This window comes from Somniosus microcephalus, chromosome 2 (assembly GCF_052327205.1).
Source record: "Somniosus microcephalus isolate GS21.2 chromosome 2, FLI_Smic_1.0, whole genome shotgun sequence".
Lineage (NCBI taxonomy): Eukaryota > Metazoa > Chordata > Chondrichthyes > Squaliformes > Somniosidae > Somniosus > Somniosus microcephalus.
In genome coordinates, this window is record NC_140988.1 from 147,674,956 (window position 1) to 147,692,597 (window position 17,642).

The 17,642-nt window shown below is 47.3% G+C and overlaps 1 protein-coding gene across 1 annotated transcript in view; it reads right to left on the bottom strand.

Annotated features, from left to right (window-relative positions):
• The window catches only part of prkg2 (protein kinase cGMP-dependent 2), a 179,100-nt gene extending 166,448 nt beyond the window's left edge, over nucleotides 1–12,652 (bottom strand). Inside the window, exon 1 of the mRNA XM_085965162.1 lies at nucleotides 12,113–12,652. Coding sequence (XP_085821288.1) covers nucleotides 12,113–12,648 — 536 coding nt within the window. The 5' untranslated portion in view covers nucleotides 12,649–12,652. The remainder of the gene's footprint in view (nucleotides 1–12,112) is intronic.
• Between the last annotated feature and the right edge of the window lie 4,990 nt (nucleotides 12,653–17,642).

A 17,642-nucleotide genomic window follows, 5' to 3' on the forward strand; every position in this document is an offset into this window, starting at 1 on the left:
TGCAATTTGGGATGGGGTCAACAGCAGGATAAATCACCAAATGGGAGTCTGGGCCATAGAATTTCAGGTCTTTGATTTTGAACAGGCAGTCCGATGCCACAGGAGCGGCTGTAGGACTGAGAGAAATGATGCAGGTAGAGCTGGGTATCATCAGCATACCATATGCAAGCTGACTTCATGCCTGCAGATGCTGTCACCAAGATGGGGATCAGGAAAAGGAGAAGGACAAGTATAACCCTTTAGGGGACTCCGGAGATGATAGTTGAAGGAAGTGAAGTCTAGAGATGTGCTCAGATAGATTATAGTGGAATTATGCATAGGCAGTCCCTGGTGGACAACAGAGAGGTGGTGGACAAGCACACTATGATCAACCACGGCAAGAAGCTTGAGGAGGAATAGGATACGGTAGTGTAGTGGTTATTGTTATAAATCTCATCATTCATCAAGAAACTACTCATGAAATAATGCTGGACGGCCAGCTGGTGGCGCCGTCCAGGGAGTATAAATACTCAGGCGTCGGCCCCAGCTTGCCAGGGACATTTTGTAAGACAAGGAACTAGTGAAGTACAAATAGGCCTCCATGTTTTGAAACAAGTTGATTAAAGCCTTGCTTTATGCTCAAACCAAGTGCGTAGTGAGTTTTATTACATCAATTTAATCAACTTGATATCAACTCCACGCGGGATGGCCACCCGAGGCCAGGATGCTGGTCAATCCCCGACTATCCAACAGGATGAAGCCAGTTCTACGCCTGTGGGGACCCGCACCCGGAGTCACGATCTCCCCAGCCTCCCTCGGGTCGATCAGAGCAACACGGGCCCTGTCGATCCACCGGTACGGATCAAGCGGCCCAGGGACCAAGACACGGTCCGGGGAGACGTGCCTTCTAACCATAAACAAAAATCTAAAAGATTGTGGCTATTCGTGGTCCGCCTGATCCGCTAAGTGGAAGTCGTCGACCTTCCAAATCTTTTAGGCAGGAAGAATGTTATAAATCTCATCATCATCAAGAAACTACTCGTGAAATAATGCTGGACGGCCAGCTGGTGGCGCCATCCAAGGAGTATAAATACTCGGGCGTCAGCCCTAGACCTCCATGTTCTGAAACAAGTTGATTAAAGCCTTGCTTTATGCGCAAACCAAGTGTGTAGTGAGTTTTATTACGTCAGTTATATTACTGGACTAGTAATCCAGAGGACTGGACTAATAATCCAGTATACAACGTGGGTTCAAATCCTACTATGGCAGGTTGAGAATTTTAATTCAATTAAAACAAAATCTGAAAGTAAAAAGCTGGTATCGGTAAAAAAAAGCTCTCAGATTGTTGAAAAAACTGTTATCCTTACCTATATGTGACTCCAATCCCACGTCAATGTGAACTGCCTTCTGAATTGGCCTAGCAATCTACGCAGTTGTATAAAACTGCTACATGGATTGCATTGGTTCAAGAAGGTGGAACACCAGTAGCTTCTCAGAGCAACTAGGATGAGCAATAAATGCTGGCCTTGCCAGTGACGGCCACATCCTGAGAATTAATATAAAAAAGAAGAATAGCACCCTGTGGTCAATGTCACACAGGCTGTCAATCATGAAGTTAAAGCAATGGCTTTATCGGCCTGTCCTTTTGGGTCACGTGCACTTTTGAAGAACGGGGATAAATCTTCCTTTGTTGTGCTTGAGTGTAAATAATTTAAATGAACAGAAAATCCAGCAGGCTGTGTTACGGGTGTTCAATCCTCCCTAATCAATTTCCCTCTATGCATGCCACTCAGGGGAATATTTAACTCTATGAGTAAACGAGGAAAATCTGTCCCCTTTAGCATGTTAAACCTGATTTACGTACAGATAGTAACACCAGGGAGTATATTTTTTATGTTGCACAAGCAGCACATAAGGTTTGCTTAGCTCTTATTATGAAAAGATTCTCAGCATTAATCCTCAATTAGTGCACGTGGTAAATCTAATGCGGAGATTAATTTCAACTGGTTTTGCTATTAATGTCACAATCATTATTCCTTCACTGTGAATAACTCATGCATTAGCACAAAGTCCAACCAGTGTCCACATCGATATTGACAGCCATGACAAAAGCAACAATTACCTGTAATAAAAAAATAACATTGCTTAATGGTTCATATTATGAAGAAAATAGGACTTAGACTGATTTTGATGCTATAAACAATAATAATCTTGCGGTTAGATAAAGATTAAAAACTGTTTGAGATTAATTCTTGCATTTTATGATTTTATCTGAATCTAAGAATTAGAATACCTCCTAATCACTCCTGATATGGATTCTTCTCTAATCACCTGTTTACACAAAATAATAATAAGAAAACAGACATCATTACGTTGATATAAGCTTGTCACGTTGAAACCTCGGGAGATTTCAAAGGTGAGCGAGAGCAGCTGGAGAGCGCCAAACCTCGGGAGGTTTCAAAGGTGAGCGAGAGCAGCTGGAGAGCGCCAAACCTCGGGAGGTTTCAAAGGTGAGCGAGAGCGGCTGGAGAGCGCCAAACCTCGGGAGGCTTCATAGGTGAGCGAGAGCGGCTGGAGAGCGCCAAACCTCGGGAGGTTTCAAAGGTGAGTGAGAGCGGCTGGAGAGCGCCAAACCTCGGGAGGTTTCAAAGGTGAGCGAGAGCGGCTGGAGAGCGCCAAACCTCGGGAGGTTTCAAAGGTGAGCGAGAGCGGCTGGAGAGCGCCAAACCTCGGGAGGTTTCAAAGGTGAGCGAGAGCGGCTGGAGAGCGCCAAACCTCGGGAGGCTTCATAGGTGAGCGAGAGCGGCTGGAGAGCGCCAAACCTCGGGAGGTTTCAAAGGGGAGTGAGAGCGGCTGGAGAGCGCCAAACCTCGGGAGGTTTCAAAGGTGAGCGAGAGCGGCTGGAGAGCGCCAAACCTCGGGAGGTTTCAAAGGTGAGCGAGAGCAGCTGGAGAGCACCAAACCTCGGGAACTTTCAAAGGTGAGCGAGAGCGGCTGGAGAGCACCAAACCTCGGGAGATTTCAAAGGTGAGCGAGAGCGGCTGGAGAGCGCCAAACCTCAGGATGTTTCAAAGGTGAGCGAGAGTGGCTGGAGAGCCAAACCTCGGGAGATTTCAAGGGTGAGCGAGAGCGGCTGGAGAGCGCCAAACCTCGGGAGATTTCAAAGGTGAGCGAGAGCGGCTGGAGAGCGCCAAACCTCGGGAGATTTCAAAGGTGAGCGAGAGTGGCTGGAGAACGCCAAACCTCGGGAGATTCAAAGGTGAGCGGGAGCGGCTGGAGAGCGCCAAACCTCAGGAGATTTCAAAGGTGAGCGAGAGCGGCTGGAGGGCGCCAAACCTCGGCAGGTTTCAAAGGTGAGCGAGAGCGGCTGGAGAGCGCCAAACCTCGGGAGATTTCAAAGGTGAGCGAGAGCGGCTGGAGAGCGCCAAACCTCGGGAGATTTCAAAGGTGAGCGAGAGCAGCTGGAGAGCGCCAAACCTCGGGAGACTTCATAGGTGAGCGAGAGCGGCTGGAGAGCGCCAAACCTCGGGAGATTTCAAAGATGAGCGGGAGTGGCTGGTGAGCGCCAAACCTCGGGAGATTTCAAAGGTGAGCGGGAGTGGCTGGTGAGCGCGAAACCTCGGGAGATTTCAAAGGTGAGCGAGAGCGGCTGGAGAGCGCCAAACCTCGGGAGATTTCAAAGGTGAGCGAGAGCGGCTGGAGAGCGCCAAACCTCGGGAGGTTTCAAAGGTGAGCGAGAGCGGCTGGAGAGCGCCAAACCTCGGGAGATTTCAAGTGTGAGCGAGAGCGGCTCGAGAGCGCCAAACCTCGGGAGATTTCAAAGGTGAGCGAGAGCGGCTGGAGAGCGCCAAACCTCGGGAGATTTCAAAGGTGAGTGAGAGCGGCTGGAGAGCGCCAAACCTCGGGAGATTTCAAAGGTGAGCGGGAGCGGCTGGAGAGCGCCAAACCTCGGGAGACGTCATAGGTGAGCGAGAGCGGCTGGAGAGCGCCAAACCTCGGGAGATTTCAAAGGTGAGTGAGAGCGGCTGGAGAGCGCCAAACCTCGGGAGATTTCAAAGGTGAGCGAGAGCGGCTGGAGAGCGCCAAACCTCGGGAGATTTCAAAGGTGAGTGAGAGCGGCTGGAGAGCGCCAAACCTCGGGAGATTTCGAAGGTGAGCGAGAGCGGCTGGAGAGCGCCAAACCTCGGGCAATTTCAAAGGTGAGCGAGAGCGGCTGGAGAGCCAAACCTCAGGAGATTTCAAAGGTGAGCGGCAGCAGCTGGAGAGCGCCAAACCTCGGGAGATTTCAAAGGTGAGCGAGAGCAGCTGGAGAGCACCAAACTTCGGGAGGTTTCATAGGTGAGCGAGAGCGGCTGGAGAGCGCCAAACCTCGGGAGATTTGAAAGGTGAGCGAGAGCAGCTGGAGAGCGCCAAACCTCGCGAGATTTCAAAGGTGAGCGAGAGCGGCTGGAGAGCGCCAAACCTCGGGAGGTTTCAAAGGTGAGCGAGAGCGGCTGGAGAGCGCCAAACCTCGGGAGGCTTCATAGGTGAGCGAGAGCGGCTGGAGAGCGCCAAACCTCGGGAGGTTTCAAAGGTGAGCGAGAGCGGCTGGAGAGCGCCAAACCTCGGGAGGTTTCAAAGGTGAGCGAGAGCAGCTGGAGAGCACCAAACCTCGGGAACTTTCAAAGGTGAGCGAGAGCGGCTGGAGAGCACCAAACCTCGGGAGATTTCAAAGGTGAGCGAGAGCGGCTGGAGAGCGCCAAACCTCAGGATGTTTCAAAGGTGAGCGAGAGTGGCTGGAGAGCCAAACCTCGGGAGATTTCAAGGGTGAGCGAGAGCGGCTGGAGAGCGCCAAACCTCGGGAGATTTCAAAGGTGAGCGAGAGCGGCTGGAGAGCGCCAAACCTCGGGAGATTTCAAAGGTGAGCGAGAGTGGCTGGAGAACGCCAAACCTCGGGAGATTCAAAGGTGAGCGGGAGCGGCTGGAGAGCGCCAAACCTCAGGAGATTTCAAAGGTGAGCGAGAGCGGCTGGAGGGCGCCAAACCTCGGCAGGTTTCAAAGGTGAGCGAGAGCGGCTGGAGAGCGCCAAACCTCGGGAGATTTCAAAGGTGAGCGAGAGCGGCTGGAGAGCGCCAAACCTCGGGAGATTTCAAAGGTGAGCGAGAGCAGCTGGAGAGCGCCAAACCTCGGGAGACTTCATAGGTGAGCGAGAGCGGCTGGAGAGCGCCAAACCTCGGGAGATTTCAAAGATGAGCGGGAGTGGCTGGTGAGCGCCAAACCTCGGGAGATTTCAAAGGTGAGCGGGAGTGGCTGGTGAGCGCGAAACCTCGGGAGATTTCAAAGGTGAGCGAGAGCGGCTGGAGAGCGCCAAACCTCGGGAGATTTCAAAGGTGAGCGAGAGCGGCTGGAGAGCGCCAAACCTCGGGAGGTTTCAAAGGTGAGCGAGAGCGGCTGGAGAGCGCCAAACCTCGGGAGATTTCAAGTGTGAGCGAGAGCGGCTCGAGAGCGCCAAACCTCGGGAGATTTCAAAGGTGAGCGAGAGCGGCTGGAGAGCGCCAAACCTCGGGAGATTTCAAAGGTGAGTGAGAGCGGCTGGAGAGCGCCAAACCTCGGGAGATTTCAAAGGTGAGCGGGAGCGGCTGGAGAGCGCCAAACCTCGGGAGACGTCATAGGTGAGCGAGAGCGGCTGGAGAGCGCCAAACCTCGGGAGATTTCAAAGGTGAGTGAGAGCGGCTGGAGAGCGCCAAACCTCGGGAGATTTCAAAGGTGAGCGAGAGCGGCTGGAGAGCGCCAAACCTCGGGAGATTTCAAAGGTGAGTGAGAGCGGCTGGAGAGCGCCAAACCTCGGGAGATTTCAAAGGTGAGCGAGAGCGGCTGGAGAGCGCCAAACCTCGGGCAATTTCAAAGGTGAGCGAGAGCGGCTGGAGAGCCAAACCTCAGGAGATTTCAAAGGTGAGCGGCAGCAGCTGGAGAGCGCCAAACCTCGGGAGATTTCAAAGGTGAGCGAGAGCAGCTGGAGAGCACCAAACTTCGGGAGGTTTCATAGGTGAGCGAGAGCGGCTGGAGAGCGCCAAACCTCGGGAGATTTGAAAGGTGAGCGAGAGCAGCTGGAGAGCGCCAAACCTCGCGAGATTTCAAAGGTGAGCGAGAGCGGCTGGAGAGCGCCAAACCTCGGCAGATTTCAAAGGTGAGCGAGAGTGGCTGGAGAGCGCCAAACCTCGGGAGGTTTCAAAGGTGAGCGAGAGCGGCTGGAGAGCGCCAAACCTCGGGAGGTTTCAAAGGTGAGCGAGAGCGGCTGGAGAGTGCCAAACCTCGGGAGATTTCAAAGGTGAACGAGAGCGGCTGGAGAGCGCCAAACCTCGGGAGGTTTCAAAGGTGAGTGAGAGCAGCTGGAGAGCGCCAAACCTCGGGAACTTTCAAAGGTGAGCGAGAGCGGCTGGAGAGCACCAAACCTCGGGAGATTTCAAAGGTGAGTGAGAGCGGCTGGAGAGCGTCTAACCTCGGGAGATTTCAAAGGTGAGCGAGAGCGGCTGGAGAGCGCCAAACCTCGGGAGATTTCAAAGGTGAGCGAGAGCGGCTGGAGAGCGCCAAACCTCGGGAGACTTCATAGGTGAGCGAGAGCGGCTGGAGAGCGCCAAACCTCGGGAGGTTTCAAAGGTGAGCGAGAGCGGCTGGAGAGCGCCAAACCTCGGGAGACTTCATAGGTGAGCGAGAGCGGCTGGAGAGCGCCAAACCTCGGGAGGTTTCAAAGGTGAGCGAGAGCAGCTGGAGAGCGCCAAACCTCGGGAGGTTTCAAAGGTGAGCGAGAGCGGCTGGAGAGCGCCAAACCTCGGGAGGTTTCAAAGGTGAGCGAGAGCGGCTGGAGAGCGCCAAACCTCGGGAGGTTTCAAAGGTGAGCGAGAGCGGCTGGAGAGCGCCAAACCTCGAGGGCTTTCAAAGGTGAGCGAGAGCGGCTGGAGAGCGCCAAACCTCGGGAGATTTCAAAGGTGAGCGAGAGCGGCTGGAGAGCGCCAAACCTCGGGGGATTTCAAAGGTGAGCGAGAGCGGCTGGAGAGCGCCAAACCTCGGGAGTTTCAAAGGGGAGCGAGAGCGGCTGGAGAGCGCCAAACCTCGGGAGATTTCAAAGGTGAGTGGGAGTGGCTGGTGAGCGCCAAACCTCGGGAGGTTTCAAAGGTGAGCGAGAGCGGCTGGAGAGCCAAACCTCGGGAGGTTTCAAAGGTGAGCGAGAGCGGCTGGAGAGCGCCAAACCTCGGGAGATTTCAAAGGTGAGCGAGAGCGGCTGGAGAGCGCCAAACCTCGGGATGTTTCAAAGGTGAGCGAGAGCGACTGGAGAACGCCAAACCTCGGGAGATTTCAAAGGTGAGCGAGAGCGGCTGGAGAGCGCCAAACCTCGGGAGATTTCAAAGGTGAGCGAGAGCGGCTGGAGAGCGCCAAACCTCGGGAGATTTCAAAGGGGAGCGAGAGCGGCTGGAGAGCGCCAAACCTCGGGAGATTTCAAAGGTGAGCGAGAGCGGCTGGAGAGCGCCAAACCTCGGGAGATTTCAAAGGTGAGCGAGAGTGGCTGGAGAGCGCCAAACCTCGGGAGATTTCAAAGGTGAGCGAGAGCGGCTGGAGAGCGCCAAACCTCGGGAGATTTCAAAGGTGAGCGAGAGCGGCTGGAGAGCGCCAAACCTCGGGAGATTTCAAAGGTGAGCGAGAGCGGCTGGAGAGCGCCAAACCTTGGGAGATTTCAAAGGTGAGCGAGAGTGGCTGGAGAGCGCCAAACCTCGGGAGGTTTCAAAGGTGAGCGAGAGCGGCTGGAGAGCGCCAAACCTCGGGAGATTTCAAAGGTGAGCTGGGGCTACAACGGACCACTGAGTGTAAAGAAGTGAAAAGTAATCAAAGTGTGACATCACCAGAAAGTAGGTAAGTGATTGGTTGGTGCGTATTTCTCTCTTTCTCGCTTTTTTCCATGCTTAATTTTTGTGGTTTATAGTTTCTAAGGTCTCTGTAGCGGGGAGTACTAGTAAACAAGGACCCTTGAGTATATCATTTAATTGTAGTGTAATTGGTGGTATTGATTTGATTTAATTTATTTTGAATTAATTAAAGGGTAAATCATGGCAGCACAGCTTGGCCCTGTGGCATGCTCCTCCTGCACTATGTGGGAAATCAGGGACACTTCCTGTGTCCCTGACAACCATGTGCGCGGGAAGTGCATCCAGCTGCAGCTACTGGCAGACTGCATTGCGGCGCTGGAGCTGCGAATGGATACATACTGGAGCATTCGCGATGTTGAGGACATTGTGGATAGCACGTTTAGGGAGTTGGTCACACCACAGGTAAAGGCTGCACAGGCAGGAAGGGAATGGGTGACCGCCAGGCAGAGTAGTAAGCGCAGGTAGGTAGTGCAGGCGTCCCCTGTAGCCATCCCCCTTTCAAACAGATATACCACTTTGGATATTGTTGGGGGAGATGGCTTATCGGGGGAAGGCAGCAGTAGCCAACTTCCTGGCACCATGGATGGTTCTGCTGCACAGGACGGGAGGAAAAAGAGCGGGAGAGCTATAGTGATAGTGGATTCTATTGTAAGGGGAATAGATAGGCGATTCTGCGGCCGCAAACAAGACTCCAGGATGGTGTGTTCCCTCCCTGGTGCAAGGGTCAAGGATGGCTCAGAGCAGCTGCAGGGCATTCTGGAGGGGGAAGGTGAACAGCCAGCTGTCGTGGTGCATATAGGTACCAACGATATAGGTAGAAAACAGGATGAGGCCCTAAAAACTGAATATAGGGAGTTAGGAGGTAAATTTAAAAATAGGACCTCAAAGTTAGTAATCTCAGGATTGCTACCAGTGCCACGTGCTAGTCAGAGTAGAAGTAGAAGGATATTTCAGATGAATACGTGGCTAGAGGAATGGTGCAAGGGGTGGAGGGGGGGGATTCAAATTCCTGGGACATTGGAACCGGTTCTGGGGGAGGTGGGACCAGTACAAACTGGACGGTTTGCAACTGGGCAGGACAGGGACTGATGTCCTAGGGGGAGTGTTTGCTAGTGCTGTTGGGGAGGGTTTAAACTAAAATGGCATGGGGTTGGCAACCTGTGCAGGGAGACAGAGGAAAGGAAGGCAAGGATAGAAGCAAAAGACAGGAAGGAGAAAAGCAAAAGTGGAAGGCAGAGAAATCAAGGGTGTAAATCAAACAGGGCCACAGTAAATAAGAATTCTAAAAGGACTAAGAGAGTTAAAAAAAACAAGCCTGAAGGCTTTGTGTCTTAATGCGAGAAGCATTTGTAATAAGGTGGATGAATTCGCTGCGCAAATAGATGTAAACGGATATGATATAATTGGGATTACAGAGACATGGCTCCAGGGTGACCAAAGCTGGGAATGCAACATCCAGGGGTGTTCAATATACAGGAAGGACAGGCAAAAAGGAAAAGGAGGTGGGGTAGCAATGCTGGTTAAAGAGGTGATTAACACAACAGTAAGGCAGGATATTAGCTCTGATGATGTGGAATCTGTATGGGCAGAGCTGAGAAATACCATGGGGCAGAAAACGTTAGTGGGAGTTGTATACAGACCCCCAAACAGTAATGCTGAGGTTGGGGATGGCATTAAATGGGAAATTAGAGATGCGTGCAATAAGGGCACAGCAGTTATCATGGGTGACTTTAATCTACATATAGATTGGGCTAACCAAATTAGTAACAATACTGTGGAGGAGGAATTCCTAGAGTATATATGGGATGGTTTCCTGGACCAATATGTCGAGGAACCAACTGGAGATCAGGCCATCTTAGACTGGGTATTATGTAATGAGAAAGGATTGATTAGCAATCTTGTTGTGCGAGGTCCCTTGGGGAGGAGCGATCATAATATGATAGAATTCTTCATTAAAATGGAGAGTGAAGTAGTTGACTCAGAGACTAGGGTCCTGAATTTAAATAAAGGAAACTACAATGGTATGAAGCACGAGTTGGCTAGGATGGATTGGGGAATGTTACTTAAAGGGTTGACTGCGAATAGGCAATGGCAAACATTTAAAGATCACATGGATAAACTACAGAATTTGTTCATCCCTGTCTGGCATAAAAATAAAACAAAAAAGGTGGTGCAACCGTGGCTAAGAAGGGAAATTAGGGATAGCATAAGATCCAAGGAGAGGACATATAAATTGGCCAGAAAAAGCAGCAACCCTGAGGATTAGGAGCAGTTTAGGATTCAGCAAATGAGGACAAAAGGATTAATTAAGAGGGGGAAAATAGAGTATGAGAGTAAGCTTGCAGGGAACATAAAAACTGACTGTAAAAGCTTCTATAGGTAAGTGAAGAGAAAAAGATTGGTGAAGTCAAGCGTAGGTCCCTTGCAGTCAGAATCAGGGGAATTTATAATGGGGAACAAAGAAATGGCTGACCAATTAATACATACTTCGGTTCTGTCTTCACAAAGGAGGACACAAATAACCTCCCAGAGATGTCGGGGAACATAGGGTCTAATGAGAGGGAGGAACTGAATGAAATCAGTATTTGCAGGGAAATGGTGTTAGGGAAATTGGTGGGATTGAAGGCCGATAAATCTCTAAGGCCTGATAATCTACATCCTAGGGTATTTAAGGAAGTGGCCCTAGAAATAATAGATGCATTGCTGGTCATCTTTCAAAATTCTATAGACTCTAGTACAGTTCCCATGGATTGGAGGGTAGCTAATGTAACCCCACTATTTAAAAACGGTGGTAGAGAAAGAACGGGGAATTATATCAGTAGTGGGGAAAATGTTAGAGTTCATTATAAAAGATGTAATAGCAGAGCACTTGGAAAACAGTGGCAGGATCGGACAAAGTCAGCATGGATTTACGAAAGGTAAATCGTGCTTGACTAATCTACTGGAATTTTTTGAGGATATAACTGGTAGAATAGATAAGGGAGAACCAGTGGATGTGGTGTATTTGGACTTTCAGAAGGCTTTCAATAAGGGCCTGCATAAGAGATTAGCGTGCAAAGTTAAAGCGCATGGGATTGGGGGTAAGGTACTGACTTGGATAGAGAACTGGTTGGCAGACAGGAAGCAAAGAGTTGGAATAAACGGGTCTTCTTCCGAGTGGCAGGCAGTGACTAGTGGGGTACCGCAGGGATTGGTGCTAGGACCACAGCTATTCACAATATATATTAATGATCCAGACAAGGGAATTAGATGTAATGTCTCCAAGTTTGCAGACAACGCAAAGCTGGGTGGGCGCGTGTGCTGTGAGGAGGATGCCGAGAAACTCCAGTATGATTTGGACAGGTTAGGTGATTGGGCAGATGCATGGCAGATGCAGTATAATGTCGATAAATGCGAGGTTATCCACTTTGGTGGCAAAAACAGGAAGGCAGATTATTATCTGAATGGGAGAAGGGGAAATGCAACGAGACCTGCGTGTCCTTGTGCACCAGTTGCTGAAAATAAGCATGCAGGTGCAGCAGGCGGTTAAGAAGGCAAATGGTATGTTGGCCTTCATAGTGAGAGGGTTCGAGTACAGGAGCAAGGATGTCTTGCTGCAGTTGTACAGGGCCTTGGTGAGACCACACCTTGAGTATTGTGTGCACTTTTGGTCGCCTTATCTGAGGAAGGAAGTTCTTGCCATGGAGGGAGTGCAGCGAAGATTCACCAGACCTGGGATGGCAGGAATGACGTATGAGGAGAGATTGGATCGATTGGGCTTATATTCGCTGGAGTTTAGAAGAATGAGAGGGGATCTCATTGAAACTTATAAAATTCTAACAGGACTAGACAGACTAGATGCAGGAAGGATGTTCCCAATGGCAGGGGTGTCCAGAACCAGGGGTTACAGTCTAAGGATAAGGGGTAAGCCATTTAGGACAGAGATGAGGAGGAATTTCTTCACCCAGAGAGTGGCGAACCTGTGGAATTCTCTGCCACAGAAGGCAGTTGAGGCCAATTCATTAAATATATTCAAGAAGAAGTTAGATATATTTCTTAAGGCTAAAGGGATAAAGGGATATGGGGAGAAAGCAGGGACAGGGTACTGAATTTGTATGATCAGCCATGATCTCATTAAATGGCAGAGTAGGCTCGAGGGGCCGAATGGCCTACTCCTGCTCCTATCTTCTATGTATCTTCTATGTTTCTATGTTGAAAAATATAATACAAAGCAACTGTGAAAGGTGTGTCATTACCCCGAATTTTTTCGAACCCTGGCTCTTTCTAAAGAGAACTTTGGCAGTTTGCTGGAGTCATACGTCCTGGTAGTAGGTTCTGCTGACACACCCTCCTTAGCCCCTCTCCTTCTGTTGCCAATATCTTTGAACAAACCGGTGCACTGATTCATAATTCTGTTAGCAGGTCTAAGCGGTAATGGCGACGTCTGAAAAAGGACCCCACACTGAGTTTTAATGACATCCTGCAGTTTGTTCAGTTGAATGCATTTGGCTTGTAATTCCTCTGTAATTTCAGCAATTGTCTGGGTCTGCTTGGTAAGTTGGTCTTCCAGTTCTTGTATCCTGCACTCCATCTTGTGCAATCGGTCATCTTTGCTTTCATTCTCCAATTCAACTTCCAGTAACCTGTTTTGGCAGATTTCTGCTGTGTCTTTAACATTTGCACCAGTCCCAGTGTCTTTCCAAGGCTTTGTGTTGTTACTGTTGCTAGAAAGATTCACTATGTGGCTCCCTGGCACCCTCAGTTGCTTGGGTTTCACTGAGCCATTTCCCATTTTGTCTGGGGATCTGCAAACACACGCACAAAAAAAAATCTCATGAGCTGTGAATCAGTGTAATCTCAATGACTGAATCAGTACATGTAGAGAAGTCAGAAACTGACGCGTATTGATCTTATAAATTTGCCCTTGACAATGGTAATAAGTCAGTTGGTAATAACTTAATGCACGTGGCATCAGCACAATAGCATCACACCATTTTCATTGTGCACACAAACTAAACTGAATCTGCCTAACTTAAATCAATTCTCTATTTTTCTTGAAAATACAAGAAATTATAAATACAATTATTATCTAACTTCACTCTAAGAGAATTAATCCCGAAAAATTCTAAAGGGACAGTTGTGATTCCATATAGACCATAGATCATAGATCACAGAATGATACAGCACAGAAGGAGGCCATTTGGCCCATCGTGCCTGTGTCAGCTTTTTGGTTAAGCTATCCAATTAGTCCCAATCCCCTGCTCTTTCCCCATAGCCCTATATTTGTTTTCCCTTCAAGTATGTATCCAATCCCTTTTGAAAGTTACTATTGAATCTGCTTCCACCACCCTTTCAGATTTAAAATAATTTAATAAATCATAAGATTTAGTTATCAATAGAAATTCTATACTTCAGAACTATTTACAAAATACAAGCTTAGTGCCGCAGCTTAAGTCACATGACATGAAAGCCTCACAAAAGAGTAGCTACAAATTTTTTTTTATTCGTTCCCGTGATGTGGGCATCGCTGATTGCCCTTGAGAAGCAATCACCAATTCCTAACTTCCTCCACAATCAGTTAGCTTATCAGTCAGAATCTCAAACTTCACCAATGAGTCTCAAATATATGTCAAGTAAAATGATTTTTTTTAATTATAATTTTGCATGAAAAAATCCTGATCGTTACATACTTCAATTTCATATTTTTAGCTTACAACATCATATGAACCCCTTGATTTTGCTACATCTTTGTAGGATATGGACAGCATCATAAATAATGAGTAAGCATTATTGAAAAGCTCCTTCAAATTGACTCCTGAGCCTCGATTTTGTGTCCTCAGCAAAATCAGTGCAAAGCCAGCTAAGAGCACACTGAGCTGAATCTATGCATTCTTGTAGGGTTGAGTCATTTGAATAATTAGCATAAGCTCCCGGCACAGCTTTGGCCTTGCCCCAGCATCAAACCTAAGAGGACAGGCAGAAAATCTGGCCAGCAGCTCAAATTTAAAGGGATATGCCTCTTTAATGGTAAGTGGCTACAAATGTGGACAAATATTGTTGCAGCCTTTATAAGGGTTCAAGATGGATTTGAAATATTTGTCAGTCTTTGCGAGGGCAGCAGTGGAGGTAAAGATGTGCCAAGCAAAAGTTAAATTAAATCTACTGAGGAGGAAAATGATGATGTGGTGCAACACCCAATCTCCTCTTTATTGGCTGGCAAAGTGGATGTGCTGCTGCATGAGGTGGGTGCAAGGAGGGTTGCCCTGTTTGGCACATCAGAGTACCCACCCCAGAGAACAGCAGGGCATCATGTTTATAAGGAGGTTGGGACCAGGCTGAACAATCTGTGCAATATATGGGTGTAACAAAACTGCTCTGCACTCTTGCAAGCCTTGCCAGCCAGGAACAGATACACTGATGTCTCTTTGCCAAATGCAAACTGTTGAAAGTTTCTCCCCTTGCAAACAAGGCCTCTGGCAATTGCTTGATACATCTGTCAAACAGCTAACTGACTGATCTGGCACATTTCAACTGGCTGGCTTGGAAGGATCATGTGGTGTAAAAGTTTAATGCTGTAGCAACCTTCATGTCCACAGGAAGAGCCGCCCCTGTGGGGCAAGTCATCTGTAGGTCTGCTTCTAAGAGATGGCGCAGCCATTGGGCTAGCTTGCGCAGACTCGATGGGCCGAATGGCCTCCTTCTGTGCTGTACTATTTTATGACGATTGGCATAACTCCTTTACTTTGTTATCTTATCAATAGTTTCGCTACTGTTACATATAATTACTATTCCACCAAGTAAAACCTTTAATAATAAGTCTGTCTTTGATTCTGTATCATTCAGTACCAACTAAATTTCCTTATTCTACAGAAACCCCAATTAAAAAGATAATGTTTACCCTGATGATTTAGTTTTACAGGACTAACTAATGTCCTCGCCCCATTAACAGTGGTTGTAGCTCCCTGAAACTTAAAGAACTAGTATGCAATAGCACATCTGTAATTAAGTTCCCTCACTCTGTAGGTGATTACTTTATGTTGAAACTGACCATTGCGGTAGGGTCAGCATCAGTTCAAAACTTCAGAGGTCCCTACTTTAAAACTGAGTCATACTTCCCTTCTTAACAAACAAAGGCTAAAAACTAACATTACTACAATACAATGAGAAATCAATAGCAGTATAACATATTAGACGTCAGGACAACCTGATTAACCCTTTCCTTACAAACCCTTCCTCAGAACATCTGGATTCCGATCACATCATAAACCATAAGAGCAAAGGTCAAGTGATTTATAACCATTGTTCACGTCCTTAAAATGTGGTTAGTGCCTATTGTCCCCAGGCATTTACAGCCAATTCCTGACTCTTCCAGTGGCCCAGTGGATAAAGGCAACACTCAATGGCCTGGATTTTGCAGTTGTAATAAGGGCAAAACTGTCAGTATTCACCATCATTACTCTGTGAAACTGACAGCAACTTCTGGCATCTGCACATGTGCAGTTAGACATGGAAATCCAGAAGCTGCTGTCACTGATTCTCTGCTCCTGCACAGGTTGTACTGTTGAAGTCCTCACAGATGGAAATCTTAGAAATCACTTGAATTGACGTGAACTTCCACTTTTTACACTTTAATCTCACTGTAAAAACACCCCCAAAAAGTTAGGCCTTGTTGAATGAGGTGTAACTGGGTTTTTAACAGTGTACTAAGTCATAATTACTGCTGAACAACCTCTCTGGCCCTGAAAAACTAATTTTGTGTTTGTGGAATGTCAAATTTATCTGCTATGATAAACATTCCATTGATTTTTAAAATAATTAAAACAAATTAAAGCTTGTTTATGATATTTCAGCTTCTACCGTAATCCCATGTGTATGTTCCAATCTTTATTTTGCTCCCTATAAAATGATTAAAAATTGAGGGATAATCAGTGCTTTTTACTTCCTGGTTTGCTGTCTGTGAGAATTCTTCAATATGATTGGCAGCTTAGCCTGCTTAATGACATCACTATTGCTAAATGCCAGAGATCCTCTATAGATGGTGCCAGAATGAAATTAACATTGGGAAAGATTAAATGTATACCACAGAGATCGCTAAATATTTGTGGGCAGCTTTCTTCGAGGTCAGCGGCGAGCGCCGTCACTTCACCACTGACTGCAAAATCCGGGCCAATGTAGTGCCAATATTGGACCAGAAAGTTCCAGATTCAACCAGGGCAACATTGAGGGTGCTACGATTAGCCTCATTAACATTGAATTATGGTGAGGAATGCTGGCCAGATTCTCACTCCTGCTCGCTATCCACTGACCCCAGTTGGAAGTGCACTTGAATCCTGCTAAAGACAGGATCAAGCTCAGCTATAAGGCCCCCTGTGGTCAAATAGCCTGCCAATACTCTCAATGTGCAAGGCTCACATATCCTTTCAAGGGAGGCTCATGGAAACAAACAAATAAATAATGACTCCTTGGGTGAGATACAGAGGACAACCAGTGCTCATAGAATCGTACCCTAACAAGGAATCAACACCTTCAGGAGGGAAATGGCCAAATACATGAACTTCCTTCTGTTTCTTTCAGTAAATATAACACTTAATTTCCCCCTGACATAAGTGAACTACATTTTTGAATCAAAACTGAAAAGATTCCAAGAAAATATAATAAAAAATAAAAATTGAAAACACAGACCCCCAACCACAGCATTCTCTGTTTTCTTAGCTTCTGCCACTTTAAAACTATACTTGATGTATTTCTGTTCTTCCATAACAGGTCTGGGTGATTGAGAGAGACACCAGACAAGTGATATGCAGATAAACGAATTGATGCTGTAGATTTAAAAGTTGGATTTTTCCAAAATATAAAATATACCATCTTTCCTATCAACTATGATAAACTCAAACCATCTTTTTCTAAGAGATCAATGAGTTACAAACAGCTCACGTGCTGGACTCATATAATTACAGCAGCTGATACACTGGACTTGCCAAAGAACACCTCAGAACACTGTAGTATCTCAACTTGACAAATGTTACCGAAACGCCTGACATAGTCAACTGTTTGAACTTGATGTAATCCTAACCGAATAACAGCCAGAAAAATACAAAGGAAACATATAACAGGCCACCCAAAACACTCTTCAGGAGAATGACATTTACTGAAGTGTCCCATTCACAAGATGGGGATCTCATCCTTGCAAGAGTTTACCTTCGGGATTAGTGCATCTTCTCCTAACAGAAATGTATAAGTCACATCCTTACCCCTTACACAAAAATGTGCTTTAACCCATATGTACCCATATATCTAATTCATACATCTATAGTGCACAGAATCAAATAAATGACAGTACAGAAACTGGGTAGTTGACCCATTGCACCTCTGCTGGTGCTAGCTCTTCAAATGAAGCTGTTTACTCTAACCCTATTTCCACGCTCCTTTTTGTATATCATTTTACATTTTTCTTTTTCCAAATATTTATCCAATTCCCTTTTAAATAATATTACTATAGTATCTGCCTCAATGGCCACTTGTAGAAAAGAATTCAATCCTCCAAAATATTATTCCTTCCGTCACACAACAGCGGGATTCCTTCCTCTCCCGTGCCAGTGTCTTTAACAAAAGAACGATTCTTACATTTACATTTCCTTACCTTATACAGAAGTGTTTCCTATAGAGCATTGTATCATACGGAGTACAGACATAGTGTTCATTAACTCCTAATGAAGAGCGTATCTTAAAGAAGTGCATCTTACAGAAGTGTTGCAGAAAGGTGTATCTTAACCGCACCTTAATCCA